Genomic DNA, 21,135 nt, shown 5'->3' with positions numbered 1-21,135 from the left:
GATCCCAGGGGATTTGTGGTTGTTCCATAAATGCTTTAAGCAAGCGAAGCTGCCTTTGTTCTGCTGTGCAGTGGCAGCTTGCGTGCTGGCCCACTGTGTGCCACACAGGGGCTTCCAGTGGGGTCTGGGGAGCTGGGTGCTTCTGAAAAGAGCATGTCAAACAAAGTGCAGTTGATGTGAACTGCGCCAAAACATTGATGACAGTGCCCCAAGTAGGCACAAAAACCCCTGTATTCTTTGCTGAATGAACACCACTAATTCTTCTCTCCTTTGATTCTCTCTGTGTAGCTTTTTCTGTACATGGATAGCAAGGAGGAAATAGAAGAGATTGGAAGGGGAAAGTGGGGGGCTGAAGATCTAAATTTTCTGAAAATTGGGAAGAAACAAAGTAGCTTCAAAGATATTAGTGTGCCTGCAGTTCTGCCTAAAGTACCATGTTCAGTATTAGAAGGAGGCAACTCTTTGAGTCTTTGCTAGTGATGTAGGTTTGGGGGGTTTTTTCCCCTTTTTCAGCTTTTCTATCTACAGGAACAGGAATTATAACATTTGAATTTTCTAAGTTGTTTTAGTAACATTTATGGAATGTGCATCCTAGACATTTTCCACATTCACTGAACTGCTTAAAATGTCATTACCCACAGATCTAAGAAAATTTGTCCACCAGACCAGTTGTCCTTGCTGAATTCCAATATCAGAACATGAGCTAGAAAGCATTTGTTATTTTGATTTGAGGAGAATTCTGGCATTTTAAATTTTAAAATATTACCTCACAACTCAACAATGCTGCAGTTGATTGCTCTCCTGCTGTGGTTAGGATTTTGTAAATAATATGTAAAGAGCATTGTATAAATACAGGCACATATCTTGTTGGTGCAATGCTTATTGAGTGTTGTTTAAAGAAATACATTGTATTTAAGTTTACTCAGTGATGGATTCTTTTCCAGTTCTGATAATTGTTTGGTGAGATAAAACTTCAAAATAATGCAAATTACTTCATGCAATATCATGAAATAATATCTAATGGACTTACTATTCTGTTTAGTTGATAATTCAGTATACAGAAAATATTTTTTTTAATTCTGTTCAAAAAGCTCAAAATATGTCCATCAAAAACATGGACTATTTTATGAATTCTGCTGCTCATCTTACAATGACTTTTGACTTTTCCCAGAATTCTTTTAAGAAAGTTTGTGTTTAAAACTTTTGAATTACCTTTAATTTTAAATAACTTCCATTCAGTTCAAGAAACAGATAAGTATCAGTATTTATACCACAGTAGTAACTTGCCTTTTCTCTAATAATGTGACACTGTGGTAAATAAGGACAACAGCCTCCTGGTCTGCAAGAGGCAGAGCCTGGCCAGCAGGTCAAAGGAGGTGATGCTTGTCTGCTGCTCAGCAGTGCAGAGGGATTTCTGGAGTGCTGGGTCCAGTCCATGGGCTCCCCAGTACAGGACAAAGGATGTCCAGCACAGGGTCACAAAGGTAATGAAGAGGCCAGAGCATCTCTCCTCTGAGAGGAGGCTGGGGGAGATAGGACCACTCAGCCTGGAGAAGAGAAGGCTCAAAGGGGGAATCTTATTAGGGTGTATAAATATCTGAAGGGAGGGTGTAAAGCAGACAGAGCCAGGCTCTCCTCTGTGGTGCCCAGTGGCAGGACCAGAGGGAACGAACACAAACTGAAACACATGTTAGTGTCAGGAAACACTTCTTTACTTTGAGAGTGACCAAACACTGGCACAGGTTGTGCAGAGAGGTTGTGGGGTTTCTACCCATGGAGATATTCAAGAGCCAGCTGGACACAACCCTGGGAAACCAGCTGTTGTTGGCCCTGCTTGTCAAAGGAGGTTGGACAAGGTGGCATCCAGAGATCCTTTTCAACTTCAATCAATCTGTGATTCTGTAACGAAATAGCCTTAAGTTATAGTTGAATAGGAAAAGAGATCTAAAGATTTTAAAGAGAGTAAAATTTAGTCTTAACAGAATGAGGAGAGCTTTTCTGTCGACTTGTGTCCAGGTTTTGCATAGTAAGTAATTTATTTTTTTAGAAAATAATCCGGTAGAATATGATTAAGAATTGTATCTGAGATGTGATCCTTTGATAATGTTGTTTGATTACCAGTCACTAGACTGAGTATGCTATTTCTTTCATTCCTTCTTTCATAAGAAACCAATTGCATCCCCTTGGCATTTATTGCAGATGAACAGGAGAGCTCTGGAGCAATTATTTATACTGTTGAGCTCAAGCGCTATGGTGGGCCTCTTGGAATTACAATCTCTGGTACTGAAGAGCCCTTTGATCCCATAATCATTTCCAGCCTTACGAAAGGAGGATTAGCTGAAAGGTAAGCTGGAAAGAAAATTATTTTTAATATTCTCTCTGTCAAGATAGAGGTTTGTTTTGTTTATCTAAAAACCCTGATTTTCATGGGTTAGTAATTGATTTTTTTATCATTCTTCAAATCTGTGTTCATAATCCTTTTGCTGCTGTTTTTTGATCATTGCCAAGTTCCAGGAGCATGAGGAGGATGTACATACTGTACAAGGCAGAGGATTGTGGTCCTTATTATAGATCACCAAGGAAAACCTAATCAATCAAACTGAGCAATTTGAGTCACAGGAACATTTTGGCAGTCTTTTAGAACCAGTAGAATTGTATAGTACAATAAGTAAAGAAAGGACTTCATGTGTGCAAGTTTATCTGAACTCATCATACACTTACCTGCCACTGCATCTGCGTGTGCACTTACATACACCATAGGAAGCATTGTCAGAGGAGCAGAAATGCTTCTCATGGTAAGTGATAGATAGAGAATAATGAAAATTATCAAGATTTCCATCACCTGTTATTTCTTAGATTGGTTGAGTCGTTGAAATTTCGTGGTTTCACCTTTGGTGGTGGTTTCAGAGAGAAGGTACAGCACACAAAACATGATACTGTGCACAGCCAGAACCAGTTACACCAAAATGATTTATTTTCTTTTCTTGATTGACCCATCCTGAAGGCCAGGTTTGTGAAATAGCTAGTTGCTTGCTTACACTGTTTTTTTTTATGTTATGAGAATTCTAGAAACGTGACTCATTTTAGGACTTACTAAGCTGTCAGCTTGCTCTTGAGCAGGTGGGCTGCAGTGAGTATCATCCACAGGTGATTAACTCAACTGTCACAGTAACACAGAAATCCACATCATGCCTCAGCTCTGCTATTGTCACTACAACAAAGGTGACTTGCTTTGAGCATTTCTAACAATAGAATTACTCTGTGACACAGCAATAAAAGCAAAATTAAAGAAAGAAAGGGAGATGAGACTTTAATGCTCCGAAATGCAAAGAAATTGCCTTTGTTGCTTTTTACACTCTCTTCTCGATGTTTTATTTCTCTCTCTTATTGCAGGACTGGGGCAATTCACATAGGAGACAGAATCCTAGCAATAAATAGTAGCAGTCTGAAAGGAAAACCTTTGAGTGAAGCCATTCATTTGTTACAGATGGCAGGAGAAACTGTCACCTTGAAAATCAAGAAGCAAACAGATGGTGAGTGTGGCCAAGGGTACCATCCATGGTCCTTAATGCACGTGTTACTGCAGATTAACAAGCATTTAGCCCATCCTTGGAAAAGCTTGGTGTCAGGAGTAAAAACCAGATTCTCAGAACTGCAGTAAAGCAAGGATCAACACCTTTTTTTATATAATCCTATTCAGCTACCAGTCCCAAGAAATTTTCTGTGCCTGTGGGTCACGTGAGTGAGCTGAGTGATGCTGAAGATGAAAGCTCTGCTGCACAGAAATCTGGCAAGCTCTCGGACATCTATTCCACTACAGTCCCAAGTGTCGACAGCGCAGTAGAGTCATGGGATGGCTCTGGTATTGATACCAGCTTTGGAAATCAAGGTACTGTCAAAAACACAATCAACATTTAAAGCAGGAATTATTGCCTTCCTGGTTGACCTTCCTTTGCCCTAAGCAGAACTTTTTTATCTGCACTTTTTAACCCTGTACTTTATAATGTGCTGCTGTCTCATTATGACCACACATCTTGGCAGGCAGCATGATTTCTTGCACTTGGCTGGCCTCACATTCCTTCTTTCATGAGGATGTGATGTGTTACAAAGCATTTATCAATACATTAACAGGCTTTTGTTACCTTTACTGACATCTGAATAGCTTGGTCCATAGCTCATCCACAACTAAATAAGTTTATCCTTCAAGTACAGATCAATGTAAGGCACAGAACACTCTGGAGATGTTCATGAGTTTGATGCCCATATGCATTAATTTTTAAATGACAACAGATTTATTATAAACTGCTCAAGGGCAACATTAGTCATTGCCTATAATTTGTAAATCTTTTGCTTCTTCCTCATTCCTGCAGTATTAATACCTAACTCTCAGCTGTCAAAAACAATCATTCCATTTAAAGACATGATTTTCCATAATTATCATTTTTTCACCTCTCTCTGACTATTGTTTTATATAGGATTTTAAAATAATTTCAATTTGTAACACATGTTTATTTAGGCAGTGAAGGATATAGACATATTGAATTATTCAAGATAACAAGAAAAATAACTTACACACAACTTCGGTGTTTTATTTAACTCTTTTAAAAATGTTTCTTTCCACAGTAAAGCATGTATTCCCATTACCTGGCAGGTATTTGGACAGATAGATCCTTACCTCAAATAACTTTTTCACTGGAGTTGGAATTTGGATAAATTTGACCCCTTTCCTTAACTGTGTTGGTCAGTTCATCAAAATAAGTTATATTAGATTTTCTTCTAATATTTTTAAGCTCTAAGGAGAAATATTGCTTAAGAAGTGCCAGAATGGTAATTCTAATTTTCTGGATGAATTGAATGTATTTGGAGCAAATTGTTCAGCTGTGGAAAGGATTGAGGCCCAGAATGCTTTCCAAAGTCCTGATGATTTGGATTCTGTGCCAAAGCTGAACCAGTATCTCAAGGCAGATTTTTTTCAACTCCCTTGAAAAAACCAGCCCAGACTTGGCTGGATACGTGGCACCTCTGCTAAACAGCCTGAGTACAAGCAGATTTGTGCCTTTATCCCTTGGTGTCGTGGTGGCCCCCATTTCTATAAAAGTTCATTCTGTCTTGACCCATCAAGCTGAGTTTGGCTTTGCTCCAAACCCGTCTTGGCAATAAGCACAGACGAAGCAAGCTGAGGAGTTTGGGGGATGATTCTGGAGCACCAGATAATGCTTTATCCTATTAATTACCAATTTAATGCTGGTGAGCTGTCTTTTCTCTCCTTGAATTAATACCCCATTTTGTACCTTTGTCTTATGTGTCTGTTCTACTAATCCAGAGCCTTCACCCCACAGCAGTCACATTTCCCAACCAGTACCTTTCCTAGAAGCTGGGACTGTGTTAATATCTTCCAGTTTGCTGGAAAATGCTCACAGCTCTGTAGTTACGCAGCATTTGAGGGAGACAGGTCTAGACTGATTTATGGAAGCAAATTATCCTCTTTAGAGGGGTGGCAGCAGTGCCAATAGTCATCAACAAAATAACACTTCCTAATCCAATATGCACATCAAAAAACACCAACTACAGAGCTAAAAAAGTAATATATCAAGGTGCAGTATATTACATATATATGTTATATATATATGTGTGTGTGTGTGTATACATACATACACACACACACACACACACACACACACACACATATATATATATATTTAATGTATATATTATGTGTATCAGTTCTACCATAATGGATTTTGCTTACTAGATCAGCATCAGCTTGTGACCCATTGATCCATGTGTTCTTCTTGATATATCTCTTGGAAACTTCTTCCTACTTGGAATTCATCTTACACCTGGTTTCAGTTAAAGAAGTAACACTGAAGTAATACCTGCTTTGCTAGTATGATAAAAGCACCCAGAAATAAACTCTGCAGGTCTAAAAGCCATGTGAATGCCACTTGCACAGCATTGAGACACTTAGAAATGGCAGATGGAGATGGTGTATATTGGTCCTGGGAATGTGTGCCCATTGTAAGACTGGCCTTTCCTGAGCTCTCAGAGCCCTAGCAAAAGGGCACATGAAAAGCCAAGTTCATGGGATTTTTTAATGCATCTCTGGAAACTTTTTTCAATACATCTGAAGCAGTTTCCTTAATAAGTTTGCTTTAATTTTGGGCACGTTGCATATGACCATGTTAACACATATTTAACACATCCATAACACATGCTTTATTCACTCCTGTTCAACCTAGGATGTCGAATTGGAAATTGATAAATTGTGGCAGTATCTATAACTAAATACAGAAGCAGCTGAGACATAAACAGGAGGAGAACAGTGTTAGATATATTTAAGATTTTGCTTTCAGTGGACCTCCACAAGAGAAACTCTAGAGCATACCTAATTCCAGACATAATCTAGGTCAAATAACCTGGCTACAGAAAAAAAAAAGGTATCAATGACAAATTCAACAGTTCTTGAGAAGCCAGCTTCAGAGTTGTGCTTTCCTGTCATTTCAGCATATGCATTGCTGCAAATGAGTAATTAATTTTTTTTAGGACACACCTATCAGGCTTCAGGATACAACTTCAATGCCTATGAATGGAGGAGTCCCAAGCAGGGCAGTTTGTCCCCTCCAGGCAAACCACGGAACCACCCATTCCATGATCCAGGGCTGAGTGACGACGAGTGGGACCGACCTGCAGCAAGCAGGTAAGTTCCCAGATGAGTTTCTGTTCTCTGGTCTGCAGCTGCAGCAATGCCTCAAAAATGAACATTAGCTGTCTGGAATGAAATTATGTTTTTCTAATGAAGTTATAGCAGCTCTTCCTTTAAATATGAGACCCAGTATACTTAATGAAACTCACTGGGATGGATTAATGGTGTTTATGGAGGATTATGATGCCAACACCAAGACCTATATTTATTTCAAGTTACTTCAGCCTATAAAACACAGCATTTATCACTTAAGAATAAACAAACAAAAAAATTAGGGCATTTCCCTGGGCAAGTTTCAGAAAAAAATCTGATCTGCTTTCCTCTCCACAAAAATAAACCTACAGATAATGTGGCTGAAGATAGCTGGTGTATTAATCTTTTGTCTTCTATGAAAATTCATTTTGGTTTGGGCAAAGAAGCACAAATTACAGTCTTCTTCCATAAATGCTCGAGACATTCACATTCAGTAGGAGTGATTCAGCAGGAGTAAAAAGTGATCCAGGTACAAATGTCTTGTCCAAACTATGTGTATTTTGCCATGCATTTATTCCCTTTCTCCTGAGAAATATATCTCATTTTCAGTTAATTTCTCTGCAGACAAAAGCACTTCCTGAGGAAAAAAAAATTTACTTCACAATTCCTGGAGATAGTGAAAGACCCAAAAATCTATCTTCTATTCTAATTTTCTTTTGGGTTTGTTCGTGGATCCACTGCAGAGACTTAGGTAATTTCTGCCAATGAACAGTTCTTCCTCAGACGTTGGAAGACAAGGCATCACAGTAAAAGAGATTTCTGTGCTCTTTGCGCCCATCCTCACCTCAGGACCTGCAGACGTGCATGTCCTTCATGAGAAATACTCTTTCTTGGTGTGCCAGCACAGCAAGCCTGAAATCTCAGACTGTGAAAAATTCTAGTATTAAAAAAAACCTTCCTGGTGCCTGTATAAACATACTGGGTAAGGAAATCCATGAGGTCCAGTCTGTAAGCTTTGAAATACAAATCAAGGCAAAGATTAGATGCTGCTTTCAGAATTTGAATGACAAACCCTCTGACACAGCCCCTGGCTTTGTGGCATTTTGTCTGCAGACAAGCCTGGCGTGGTGACAGCTAAGATATGAGCAAGTGTGAATTCTCAGTCCATACTCAGCTCCTTTGGTCCCTGCTGCAGAGGCACGCTGGCAGTTTTCATAGGCTAGTAGTGGACAGTGTTTAATAAAGGAAATTAGATTGTTTTCTTCGTATTTCCCATTCTTGGTAGCCTAGTATTTTTAGTTTAATAGGGTCTTTATCCACAGTTACAGCCCAAATTTTGTTTCTCAAATGAGATGCAGCCCTGGATTCCAGAACACCTACTGTTTTGCAGCTTTGTAAGTAATGGGCTGAAAAAGTTGATGAGCAGTGAATCAGGGAGCTGGATTGTAAAATACAGAATCTTCTAAATGAAAAGCATGTGTTCTATTACCATTTTAAAGCACTGTTCAGCAGAAAGTATGCACATTAAAGAGTCTTGTTCTGCTTGTCAATATGACTTACACCTGAGAGATACAGTGCAAATTAAAATAATGATTTCTTTAATGCTGTATCTGTAATATGGATGGTGCCACATCTGATGGTGTTGCCATCCCAAGTGCTGGAGTATTTGAGAGGGCTATGTCTGTTCTTCAAGCCTGTTACAGGAATCCTCAAAAAAGCACCTCTTCTCTTGTAGTTCTAGCTAAACAACTTCTCTTCTTCTCTAGCTGTAGAAAGTAATTTTTTTCTTGCCTTTGTTTTGTGTAGCACAGCTTCCAAGAATATGTGGCAACAGAAGGAGACTGAGACATTGGGAGAGAATCAAGAAAACCATTTAAAACAAACGTCCATAGAAAGATCAGGTGGAGAGAGCATCAGGAACGTGAAGAAAGAGGGAAAGATGTGGAAAGGTGCCTCTGGAGGGCAAAGGAAAGGTGGGGGACAGCTGGAAGAGTGGAATACTTCCAGGTAGGAAACCAAAAAGTGCACAGAAGTGAGATCCAGCTGGGCTGAGGCAGAGATGGGGGGCAGGGGGTGTGAGAAGACAAGGGAAGAAAGGAAAATCAGTTGAAATGAGAAAAACAGGGTAAAAGCAGAAAACACCACATTAACTTGCTGTTGATTGACAGAGAAATTTCAGTGGGCAAGCAAATGAAAACAGAGAGCTTAAACCACTCTCTAGCCTGGTGTCTACCTATCACTGGCAGGTCGGACAAGTCTGTTATAGTTCCTGCTCCAGAGAAAATGTTTAACACATTAAAACATCAATGCTTACAGGAATGAGTCTGCCAGATCAAAGAACCTCCTGATTAAAAAAACTAAAAACCACAAAGATTTTGTCTCTCATATGAGAGTAAGAACCAAATCCTAGATACCCGTGTCTTCATTATCTGTCCTACTGCCTTTCCTTCTGACTTTTTATGCATCTGAATTTCTGATGGCTCTTTAAAAAAGTGTCAGAAAACCAAATATGTTCATTATGGACCAAACAATATTTTGTATGATTTAAAATCAATCCCTCAGGTTTTAGATAAAAATGACATCTAGGTAAATTATTTTGGTACCTCTTCTGGTTTTTTGGTGTAGTAGCTCAGCTACAAATTACTCATGTGGCTATAATGAAGATGCAAAAGTTGAGATTTCACACACCAGGAGACAAGACTCAGAGAAAGAGCAAAAGAGGAGAGGAGAGCTGAAAAAGAAATTGCTTCCACTAAGAAGCCCATGCATAGAGGCATCATGATTTTCTATTTCACAGAAGTCAGAGAAGAAATGGACCTCCAGTTCTAGGAAATCCAGGTTTTTCTGTCGCAGACAATTGCCTCAAATTATCCTGTTCATTAGCTTAAGTTCCATTTGATATCATTAATGTGCAGTATAACAAGAGATATTGTAATGGATAAATTAATCTATATTCAAAATTGGCTATTGAAAGAACTACATAGATTTATGGAAAAAGCTCATTTCAGAAGTCAAGGATCTTTCTAAAATCATGTTTTAAATACTTTCTTGTCCTGCCTGGGAGGAATTGCATCTGTGATCTGAGTAGGTATTCTTGCCATTGCTGTATCTATTGCAATATCTTAGAAGAGACACTGATGCTAGGTGGAGAATCATTGCAATAAGAGATTGAAATGGCTGACCATTGTCTGCTTGACTGATTGTAGCTGTAAGAAAGCATCTCTGAGGCAGAATATCATGTGTGTGAAGCATTCAAGCTGTCCTCCCTTGTGCTGGGCAATTCTCCTATTTAAAAGCTATTCTGTAAACAGAATTACGTTCACGCTGTTCTCAGTAATACATTGTTTGTCAAGCAAGGCCTCAGATGCTTCCGTAATAGTGTTTGCTCTGTTTATGTGCTGTTAAGCACCACTAGCTGCAGTCCATGGGCAGCTGCTCCAAAGTAACAGCTTGCTGCCACCAAAAGGGCAAATTGTCACTTTCCTTCCTCATCCTTCTTCCCCTGTGCCTTTCACATAATCAGCCCTCTCCCATGCAGCAGCTCTGATGCTTGTGTGAGCCTTTACTGAGCTGCTTCCCCTTGCTAAGGTAGAAACCCCCCTTGCTTCCCTCCCTGTATACACACATACACTGTAAAGGTGTTGCTTTGGGCTGTGTCACTGCAGCCCAGAGTTCTGGTTTTTATCAGACCTCACTTGCTGAGCAGCTACCCTAAGCATCACTGTTACCAACATCTGCTCAGAGTGCTTTTAATAAGGCTTTGGGTGCATTTATGAAACACCAGAGACCTAAGTTTTCACGCAAGACAGTGGCATCCCTGAAAGTTTCTCTGTGTTTATGTGTGAAATGATTGGAGCAGTTTCTGTTATGGTGATCAGGCGGGCTTAAATTGATAAATGCAGCTTAGGCTGAAGGAATCAGGTAAAAAGCACCACCAAGCCTCTTTTGCAAAATGTTGTTTGCAAAAAAAAAAAAAAAAAAAAAAAAGAGGACTCTTTCCATATTGCCTGGGAGAAGTCTGTGAGGCTGAAAGGTTTTATTGCAAATATTTGTTGCACGGAGCAGCTCCGCACACAGCTACTGGTTGATTCATTAATTTTCATAGGGAGGTCCCGGTTTCAATCCAGTAAAAATGTGTATTGAATTGTTCTTGGAATCCATTTATCTCCTTACTGAACAACTCGCTGCTCAGATCCTGCCAGCTGCTAGTGACTGCCAGGTTATGAGAAGGCTTGTCTGTCATGTGCTCTGCATGTCCATCCAGCCTCTCCTGGTCAGCGACTCTTCCCCACTCTCCTGCATAACGTTGTCATTCAAGTTGCAGTCTGTGGCAAGGCACGTGTGTAATATATATTTTTAGAGGGGGGGAAAAAGTCCACATTTTTTTAACTTCTCATTGTAAATCTAGCTTCACAGGTACCCATGATAACACCGAGGCTGACCAGGAGGAAAATTTCTGGTCTCAGGCTCTGGAGGATTTAGAGACCTGTGGCCAGTCAGGAATTCTGAGGGAACTAGAGGTAGAACAATCTTAACCTTTCTTTCCAATTATAGAGAAATATAATGGTTTTGGTTTGGTTTACATTCATTTTATTTTCTCCTTTTTTCTTTAAGTTGCACTAATCACACCAATTCATTTAAAAGCTTTAACCCCTCTCCACAGGACAAGGCTGACAGGCGTCTGTGTTTGAGAAACATGACTCTCTTGGTACCTACCCTTTACCTTTATACTTTTGCTTGTGCAGCTGCCTCCCCTGCCCCTAACCAGAGCTGTTTTCTTTTGTGCAATGCAACCAAAATTTTACAAACATGTTCACCCCAGTGCTTTTGACTTGCAGCTTCTGCTGTGCATAACCATCGATGCTGTCTGTACAGGCAGCAAATGGCACAGAACTTCTAAGTGGGCATAACCTTTCTGCAGCAATACATTCCACTCGCTGACAGATGCTTCATGCAGCTTTTCTTAGCATGTTGTAGGTTGTCTTTTAAATTGAAACTTAATTTGATTAAGATGAACATAAAAGAAAATCAGCTTGTCAAAATGTTTACCTATAATCGCACCACTCTGAAAGAAAAAGAAGCTGCCAATGTGAGAAATGTTCATTATGCAGCAATTTCTTCACCGTGTAACAAATTTTCATATTTCATCTTTAAGTTTATTAACACAAATCTAACCGTGCTTTGTGTTAGATTGTGCTGAGGGCATCGGGAGAAGAAAACAGAGACAGAGTAACTTGGGAGTCTTTAATTGTCTAATCACCTTTTCTCTAAGTTATCTAATCAGAACAATTACCATTATACTGTCAATTAAAGCTACAGAATGAAAGGTCCTAAAATATTTTCTTTTATGTTCTTTTAAATTCCTGGAGCTGCAAAACTGGCAGAATCTCATTTTCATTTTTATGTTATATAAAGTCCTTTAGCAGCCAGGAGGAATGCGAATGGCATAACTGGGTGAAAGTTTTTCAGTTCAGATTAATTTACTTCCTCAGATTTATGGCTTTTGTATTGCATGTTTGGGTAGCAAAATGTAATTCTTGTATATTTGTTATTGAAAACCAGAGAAATATAGGAGTAAATGTTATACTGGTTTAATTCCATAGTACTGCAGGCTTCTCTTGCAGTTTTCAGTATTCAGAGCATAATAAAAGGATATGGAAATAGATAATTCCAAAAGAGAAATAGGTCATCTGTGCTGACCAGAATTCAGTTACTTCAACACACTGAATTTTCCTCAGCTTTTCACAGCAGTGAAATTCAGAACTGTAGACGTGCCATTTATAGCATCGCCTCGTTGCACAACCCCCAGCTCTGAAAAGAAAGCCAGACTCATTCAGTGTGACAGGATGCTGAGAGTGGCCATGTCTCTACTTTATGAAGTGCCATGGCGTAGTCAAGGACTCCTTATCATTTTTCATTTCAAGGTCTTCAGCCAAAGAGCAAAGAAGGCTGTTGTTTGCCAAGTCCTCTGGCTGCTTCTGCTCCATCAGGCAGTAATATCAGTCATTACTGAGCACAAAAGAGTGTTATGGCTACAATCCATTATCTTATAGTGAAAGTAGTGCTGCAGCTGTGAGAAGGAAGGGTGACAGACATGCTCACCGGAGTGATAGGCAAACATTTATTTGTCTGGTTTTGCCCTTATTTTTTACTTCTCCCATTCAAGCAGATTGTCTTCATCCAGTCCCAGTCAGAGTTCAGGTTATGGTCTTTAAATTTCCCTTTCCAGTTGTCCATCAGAAGACATAATAAATAGGAAATTCAGCACACCCTGTCCCCACAGTGGCTGTGCCAAAGTGCATATGCCTCCCATTCCCCAGAGCAGAAAATCTTTCCCAAGGGTGAAGGCTCATTGCTGTGCATGGATTCTTTTCAAGTTCAGTCTGATCCACCCAGTGGGCGCGGTGACTCCCATCATCATCCTTCACGATTTCATGTATTCTTGCATCTAAAACAAAAGGCTTTTACTGCGATTAAAACCAGCAGTGAGACCAGGGCCAATATTAGTGCTGAGCTAAGGCAGCCACTCTTGCAGTGTGCATGTCATGCAAAGTTTCTTTCCAGGCAGTGAGCTCACCTGCGCTGAGTTTTCTGTGAGCTTGGGGTTATAGCCAGGCACTCTGCCCATGCTGGCTCTAGAGCTACATACATATTCTGCTGGCTCACATATTTTTACCTTGCACACACTGTCTGAATTGTAAATGCCTTCCTGTAGTTCCAATTCCAACAAATGCAATTATGCCACAACTTAGATGTTGTTTTATTTATGTGTAAAATATTTTTAAAATAAGCAATTGCACTACTACTCTTCAGTCTGCCAGGGGACTGGCTTACAAGCATAGCAGTTCTGGTGCTCAGTATCTTAGTTTGAATGCCATCTGAAAACTTTTGCCCATAGGGTTCATATATTGTTATTGTGTTTTGTTGTGGTCCTTTATTTTATAGTGACTTGCAAGCAGATTGAACATCTATCCTCTTGCCTTTTGCTGTGCCGAGTGATTGTGTTCTAACAAAGAATAGAGGTGTTTTTCCTACTGCTATGAATTAACCGCTTACTTAACCCACATTCTCTGCTACAAATTAACCTGTTCATTAATGCTCTAGGCCACAATCATGTCAGGAAGTACAATGAGTTTGAATCATGAGAACCCACAACCTCGTAACCAGCTGGGAAGACAAGCCAGCTTCCAGGAAAGAAGTTCTGTAAGGCCACATTACAGTCAAGCTACTCGTAGCAACACATTGCCGTCAGATGTGGGGAGAAAGTCCATGGTTCTGAGAAAATTTAAGCAAGAAATGAAAGAAATCATGTCACCAACTCCTGTGGAGTTACACAAGGTCTGTAATTTTTCTTCTGACAGCTTTGAAATAATATATTCAGCACAGGAACTCTAATTATATGGCAACACAGTAAGCACTTTTTATAATGACTCCACAGATGTAATTTGGGGGCCATGCATATTAGCTCTTACAAACACATTAATGATAGATCCTTGTGGGGGAAAACAAATGAATAAGATGCATCCTTGTCTACTATTTCATTTTACAATAAATCCTCAAAAGGCACTGCTCTTTTGAAAGGAGCATCCACTGGTAATTTGAATTGACAAGACCAATAACTCTTCTCTGCAAAATGTGTTCATTAAGAAAGCAAAGTTTAATTTCTAGAAAATACATTTCTTTGGGAAATTTCTCAGGAGGATTTGGGGCTCCCATAGGTCCTTTTTTAAATTAACACTCATTTTGAATGAAATACAAGAGATTCAAGGTACATAATATAGAATGTTATTTCAAATTAGGTATTGCTTCTTTTCTCTTTATAATTCCTTTGCTCTAAAAAGGATAAATAATCTTCAGACTGTGCAACTTTTCACTGCTCAAGATGGTTGAAATCACTCAGTGATATGGAGGTGGCACTGGCACCCAGCAAGTACTGGATAAAGTATGTTTGGATATGCACAGCAAACACCTGGCCACTTTAGGTCTCAAGTCCAGTGAGGCCATAAGAGCAACCAGTTCCCAAAACTTTGAGGGACATTATAATGCTGTTCTCCCTGATGGGAATGAGCATCCCATTTCCTGCCTCCACCTTCCTCTTAAAGGTCTGAGATCTTTCCGGAGAGGAGGCAGAACTCAGGGAAATTTCATTAATATGTTACCTGGTCATTCTCAAGAGATTTGGCTTGGTTTCTAAACCCTGTGGATTTGCCTGAGTTTAGTCTGTAGTTCAGTTGAGTTCAGCAATGTAAGGACTTGCAGGGTGTGGGCTAAATGAATGTTTATAGAAGGTAGTAGAGAATTGATCTCATGTATGGTAAATTAAATCATTGCCAGTGTATATGCTCAATAAGGATGTGTTGGGATAGTTTACAGCTATTCCTATTTCCAGTTTGATGTGATCAGTGGAGTTAGGTACTGTGCTCAGTTTTTCTGAGTGGTGAATAAATGTGAAATATAAAGCCAAAGTATACCAGTAGGCATTTCACAGTGTGCTCACATTCAACAAAGGCACAGTTCTGGATTACAAACCCAGCCTTCCATGTTAAAATAAATTGTTACTGGAAAAGGAGTCCTGAGATTTCTGGTAATGAGTCAGTGATATTCTGTGATAGTAACTAGCAGTTAGAGTCCTGGGCAGTACAAATAACCTGTCCATGAGCTTTCTCTTGCTTCAGCTGGCTATTTTTAAGATTGCTTTGACCTTCCCTTGGAGTAATTTCCAGATTTTGTTCAGACAATATACCCAGTTTTCCCCTGCCTGCTGAAGTGATGCTGAATTTGCTTTTACTGTCTGCTCTGTCACCCAGAGAAGAGTCATTTCCTCTCTAAAAAATCTGAACGTTGAACCTGTACTGAGGATTTTCCAAATCCTTACAGTCATTCAAGAAAAATAGAAACTAGTGACTGGATCTTATGCTCTGATTCCCCAAAGTGAGGTTACACCCCTATGACACATGCAGGTTAGCCCAGCATGGACTGCTTTTTATCTGAGCAAGTTCTCACTTGTTAGTTTTCCTACTGGTTCTTGTGTAGCAGTGTGCCTGCTACTTTCTCTCATGTATTCATGTTCATTTTTGTATTAGATCTCTAGTTTAACACTAATAACGTGTTCTTTTGAACAGCTTGTTCAATCAGAGTTTTCCAAAAGAGCTGCAATGCCACAGGAATGACTTCACTGTCAGGGAAATGCCTTGGTTTAAGTATTTTTCATGTATCCTCTTGCTGGCAATGTGATCTGCCCTCTGCAGGCAAATGTCTTAATTAGCTGGGCCACTGAAAAATAGGAAGACTTGGAAAAATGTGATGGTATGGGCAGTTTTGAGATACAAGCTAAGACATAGCTTATCGAAGACCTCCCTTGGCAGATTCTCAAGCACGTACTTGGCTACGTGCTGCTGAGCTTTGCCAGTCTCACGGGCAGGGCAGGGCAGGGCATGGCAGGTGCCTTTGTCCTGTGTCAGTGTGATGAGTCTGCATCCCTGCTGAGGCAGGGCCTGTGTGCCCACAGGTCAGAGTTCACTTTGTAGCCAAGTAACCTGAATTCTTCACTGTTCCTTCTTTCTGCATTGCATTCACCAGTTGTGCTCTTGAACTGTGTCCTGAGGAAACTAGGATTGAAATAAGTGTCCTACAAATCTCTTCAAACATTTGTTCTAGATGGTTTAATAACATTTAATTTAGCTGGATAGTGTATTGCTATATCAGTACCCAAATTTAATGAATGTCTTTAATGATTTTATCTACTTAGGTAATAATATAGATTAATATTTTTCTAAAAATCATAGCAGACCATTTTTTAGAAGTTTCATAGAGCACACTTTCCTCTGAGAGCAAAAATATGCACTAGGATCAGATAATTTTTCAATATTATTATTGCAAGTAGTCATTAACCTAAAATTACAGTCAGTTAAAATATCTCAATAGCTGATCTGTGCAAGATGAATGAATTTAAATTAAGCATTTTCCCATAGACTTGAGAGGGAGAAGAGGCATAGGCACAGACTCAAAATGTACAAGCTTGTGTTTTAAATTTGTAACTATTTAATTGCTTATGAAATATGAATTAAATTTCCAAATCCACTTTCTTTTTCCCTTAGGCTCCTGATGTAAATTTAAAAGTTTAACAAATCACCCAAATGGAGATTTTGCTGTTGAGATCAGACCGTCCAAAGAGTTGTGATCAGCAGTACAGATAAACCAGCATGATTTAGGTGTTGTGTGAATTGTCTGCAGTTTTATTCCTTTCAGAGAGGGTTGCTGCAAGTCAGGACAAGGAACCTTTGGGTAGGGCTTTGTCCATACCCATTATTAAGTAGAAACTGAGTATTTCAGACAGCAAGGCTTTTATCAGAGATTTTCTTTGAAGAATATATGTTGCCCTGGAGAGAATTAGCCTGAAAATTATAACCTCTAATACAAAAGAAAGTTGTCTGCAGATGACTTCCACCTGAAAAATGTGACAGCTGTCAAACATGCAACAAAGTTAAATTGCTACCTCATCCCTGAAGCAAGCGTCAGTTTAAGTTCCAAGCTCCTGTTAAGCACAGCAAAAGTCAAGAGAAGATAGCCATAAGGGAAGCAGTTTGTAAAAATCTAGGATCTGTAGATCTGAAGAACCACAAGCCTCAGAAAATATTTTGAAGCGCATAAGATGTGATTGATAAAAAGACTTGGGATGATAATTCCCAATGCCCCTCCTTGTCCGCTGCCTTGCCCCTCCATTGCAGTAATTTACCACTGACCCTCTACAGCAAAACCCCTCTTCCATGCCCTTTGTAATTTGAAATGCTCCATTTTTTTGTCTCACAAGGTGGGCATGAAGTAGCGTTATTACAGACAAGATCCAGGTTAAGGTGTGCTAATGTGTAATGGCTCTTCCTGTTGGTGTCAAGAGCTGAATTTGTGTGTGTGCTGTTTGCTGATAGATCACTCACTGAAAACAGGGATAAAAGCAACACTGTCACAGAACATATGAATGGGACCACCATCCCTGGTGAGCTATTCTCCACTCCAGTTTGGCTTTGAGAAGGTCTTGACTGTAATAGTGTCCAGTATGGGATCTGAAGCTTAAAGATGTTGACCATATGGACAGGGTCCAGAGAAAAACAAGCCTTATTTCACATCACTGCAGAGAAAGACAGAATAAAGTGATCTTGTTCTCTGTGGATAGCAACAGGCTTAAGCCTCAGCAAGGGTGATTTAGTTTAGACCCAAGGGAAACATCTGAAGGACTAGAAGGCATTTAATAGACTGTGAAATCTTGATCACTGGAGATTTGAAAATGTGGGGCAGATAAATGAATCTCTGAAATGGTTTAGGTGCAGTTGATCCTGTCTTAGGACAAGAATAAAGTTTAGATGACTTCAGAGAGTCCCCTGTTTCATGTGCTTTAGTAGTTCATCCGGGGCTGGATCCAGCTCCATTTGACTCCAGTGCCTGAAGAAGGGGAAAAGGAGTAAGGGGGAAAAGGGAAGTTCATTTTAAAAAATGTGCCACCTGTGCTAGAACAGGACAGAGTATTTCAAGTCTTCGTCTCTCAGGCATTGTATCCCATTTTTACATGAACTTTTCAAGGCTTCTTTAAGAAGCAGTTAACTTGAAGAACTTCTGTCCTTTGTGTGATGAGGATAAAAAAGTTACTTTTCTAGAAGAGAATTTGGGTCTTGGTCCAGAGCTAGTTATTTTTAATTTCTGCCAGGAAGTGCACACAAATCTGTCAATAAAATATATCTCCCTGCTTTTTTTTTTAGTCTTGCAGAACTTATGTAGCAGCTTCAAACACACTTTTCATTAAAGCCATGTTAAACATGCTGTGATATCACAAACAAAAGCCTCTATTCATAGCAAATTATTAGAATTTCCCTAGAGTCCTGCTGATAATAGCATCTGTTGATACAAATTAAAATAATTCTATGATTAATTATTGTTAATTTGCAGATAGGTTTTTCAGTAGCTGAAATGCCCATTGACTCCTAAAGTTCATGCAGGGATGGAGGCCATATAACAGGTTCAGCTAGAATTTATCTTGGAGGAGGATGGAGGAAAAGAAGGCAAAAAACTTAAACACCACGACCTCTGCAAAGTATGAAATGACAGTTCATACCCAAAAAAGTCACTGGCAGGAAGAAAACCTTTAGCTTAAGGGGACTTTAGGTGTGGCTTTCTACTTTGCAGTGCTGTTCAGGGGGAGAAAAACAAGGGAAGAGGATGAGCTGGGGTAAAGTAAGGGACAAACACCACGTGGGGGTGTGGTGTTCCCCATGGCACAAGGCTCTGATGCTTTCACAGCAGCCCCACAATGCACCATCCACATCTACAGAGAAAATAGTGCTATTGCTACAGCCACTGCCCTCGTATCCAGCTTCTCTCAACTGCTGCCCAGGACAGCTAGCAAACTTACCAGGGAGTGTGATTTCATTCTGGTCAAAGCAGGGCTGATACACCCCTAAACCCAAGTCAAGAAAAATGCAGAGAGCAGGAAAGAAACTCAAATCCTAAATTCTTTACTCCTGTTTTGAGACAGCCTGGTCTGTTCTGGCATACCTTTTCACACTGGCAATTTAAACAGGAGCTCAGCAGCTTTCTGAAGGCAGCACCAACCAGTGCTGTGCCCCAGCACTGCTGTGCCTTGGCATCCTTCTGTGAAATACCAACCAAGTCCTCAACCTGCTTTGAGCAGGACACTGGACTAGAGACTTTCCAAATTCCCTTCAATTCAAAGGATTCTGCAATTAAGAAACACCAGGAAGGAATTCAGTGGCTGGTGCACACACAATAATGCAACACATGGAGCATTATTTGTACCAAGCCATTATAAAGTTTTGGAACAGTTAATGTCATTTTTATCAGCCAAGGCATGATAAAACCAGTGCATTTTGAATTCAAGGTAATACACACTACAGCGGAAAAAACACAGGTTTGACTATGCAACTATATCTGTTCACAGTGGCACACCACTCACACAGTTTACTTGCATGGGTCAGCACCCCTGATGTGATGGAGGACCAAGAAAAACTAAAAACCTAAGCATGCCATTTACCCACAAAGAAGTCTCTATCTGTCACATAGCTGAATTCACAAAACTATCTGTGAGGACTTGTCTTCTGAATACCTGAAAAACCTTCTCCTAACTGTTTTATTATCTTCTGTTTCCTGCTTTTTAATGACCTCCTCATGGTTGTGTAACTGTAAGAACACTGCCTGCAAGCTCTTTCAGAAGGAGCCTTATTTGTACTTCCTTAAAAGATTGCATTATAACTCTTATACTGAGCACTTCTGAGGTTAGGCGTTACAGGGTGGACCACTGCCTGGCCAAAACCAGGCAGTCTAGAGCTTAAACTGACAATAGTCTTTATTCCCTTGATTGCAAGACACAACACCAATTGTTTGATTGAGGCCAGGTCTTTGTACTTGAAGCACAACTAAGCCTTATCTTGTACTCAGATCCTGGCAGCTAGAGAATAGAGAGACAAAACACTAAGAATGAAAAAGTGACACCAGAAAAGGTGTGCCAAATACCACAAATTTCCAGCTGACAAGCAGAAGTGAAAAGGGCTGTTAATTTACAGAAGAATAAGGTGGCTTCTGAGAATATTAACATAATGTCAAAATGGCAACAACTTTAATACTGTAAGTACCAAATCGTAGGTAAGTGATCTCTCTAATGTGAGAAAAAAAAAGAAATATCACCAAAACCATCCTAGGAAGAAAACCTGCCTCGTGCTTGTAGAAATGGGGACAAGGGTTTTTTTCTTTCTCATCACATCACCTCTCCTCTGCAGGTAACTTTGTACAAGGACTCTGACGGAGAGGACTTTGGGTTCAGTGTCTCAGATGGTTTATTGGAAAAAGGAGTGTACGTTAAAAACATTCGACCAGCTGGCCCTGGTGATCTGGGAGGGTTAAAACCGTATGACAGACTTCTACAGGTAATGTTTCTGGCACTGTGCAGGTCGAGCATGAAGGGACGTGACATACAGATCACTTTGTAGAAAGGTTTATAACCACACTGCGGGGTATTTGGGTATGTGTCTGTGGAGATGTGATTGTAGAAAACTGCAGCTTTGCAGTTTTGTTTCTTGGAATGGCCCTGTAATCTACATTGCTTATTATATTTTAAATAATGAGCACCACTGTTTGTTTGTATTTCTGCTGGGAAGGGATGTGTGTAGCGGGGCCAGGAAGGACAAATGGCTGTAATTGCTCTGCACCACAGGCTGTGCTGTGCATTTCTCAGATTTCTTTTCTTGGCAAGAAAAGGCAGCACTTTGTGGAGCTTTGGACTTTTATGCAGTGGCACTAAAGCTGGATTTTCCTGTGCTGTCAGGTTTATAGCAACAAATTCTTTCAGAATGCTAGGTATTTTAAAACTCCAAAGGGAGACATACAAATGCGCACTAGGAAGCTGCAATTTCCCACAGCATTTCCAGACAGACTTTTCTTTTTGGCTTTTCTTGATA

At 39.9% G+C, this 21,135-nt stretch overlaps 1 protein-coding gene across 12 annotated transcripts in view; it reads left to right on the top strand.

Moving 5' to 3' along the window:
* Positions 1-21,135, top strand: part of GRIP1 (glutamate receptor interacting protein 1) — a 308,647-nt gene that overhangs the window by 285,148 nt on the left and 2,364 nt on the right. For 10 of the 12 annotated variants that reach the window (XM_038154124.1, XM_038154121.1, XM_038154128.1 and 7 more), the window contains 8 exons: positions 2,200-2,344; positions 3,394-3,533; positions 3,701-3,889; positions 6,544-6,697; positions 8,483-8,683; positions 11,085-11,196; positions 13,781-14,014; positions 20,458-20,604. In XM_038154124.1, coding sequence (XP_038010052.1) covers positions 2,200-2,344; positions 3,394-3,533; positions 3,701-3,889; positions 6,544-6,697; positions 8,483-8,683; positions 11,085-11,196; positions 13,781-14,014; positions 20,458-20,604 — 1,322 coding nt within the window. Of the gene's footprint in view, positions 1-2,199; positions 2,345-3,393; positions 3,534-3,700; positions 3,890-6,543; positions 6,698-8,482; positions 8,684-9,740; positions 9,761-11,084; positions 11,197-13,780; positions 14,015-20,457; positions 20,605-21,135 lie in introns of those variants that run through there. The other 2 variants (XM_038154127.1, XM_038154126.1) reach the window with 2 other exon arrangements.

The sequence above is a fragment of the Motacilla alba genome, chromosome 1A, assembly GCF_015832195.1.
Source record: "Motacilla alba alba isolate MOTALB_02 chromosome 1A, Motacilla_alba_V1.0_pri, whole genome shotgun sequence".
NCBI classification, from domain to species: Eukaryota; Metazoa; Chordata; class Aves; order Passeriformes; family Motacillidae; genus Motacilla; species Motacilla alba.
The sequence above is the reverse complement of the archived record's forward strand: the minus strand, read 5'-3'. Positions and strand labels throughout refer to the sequence as shown.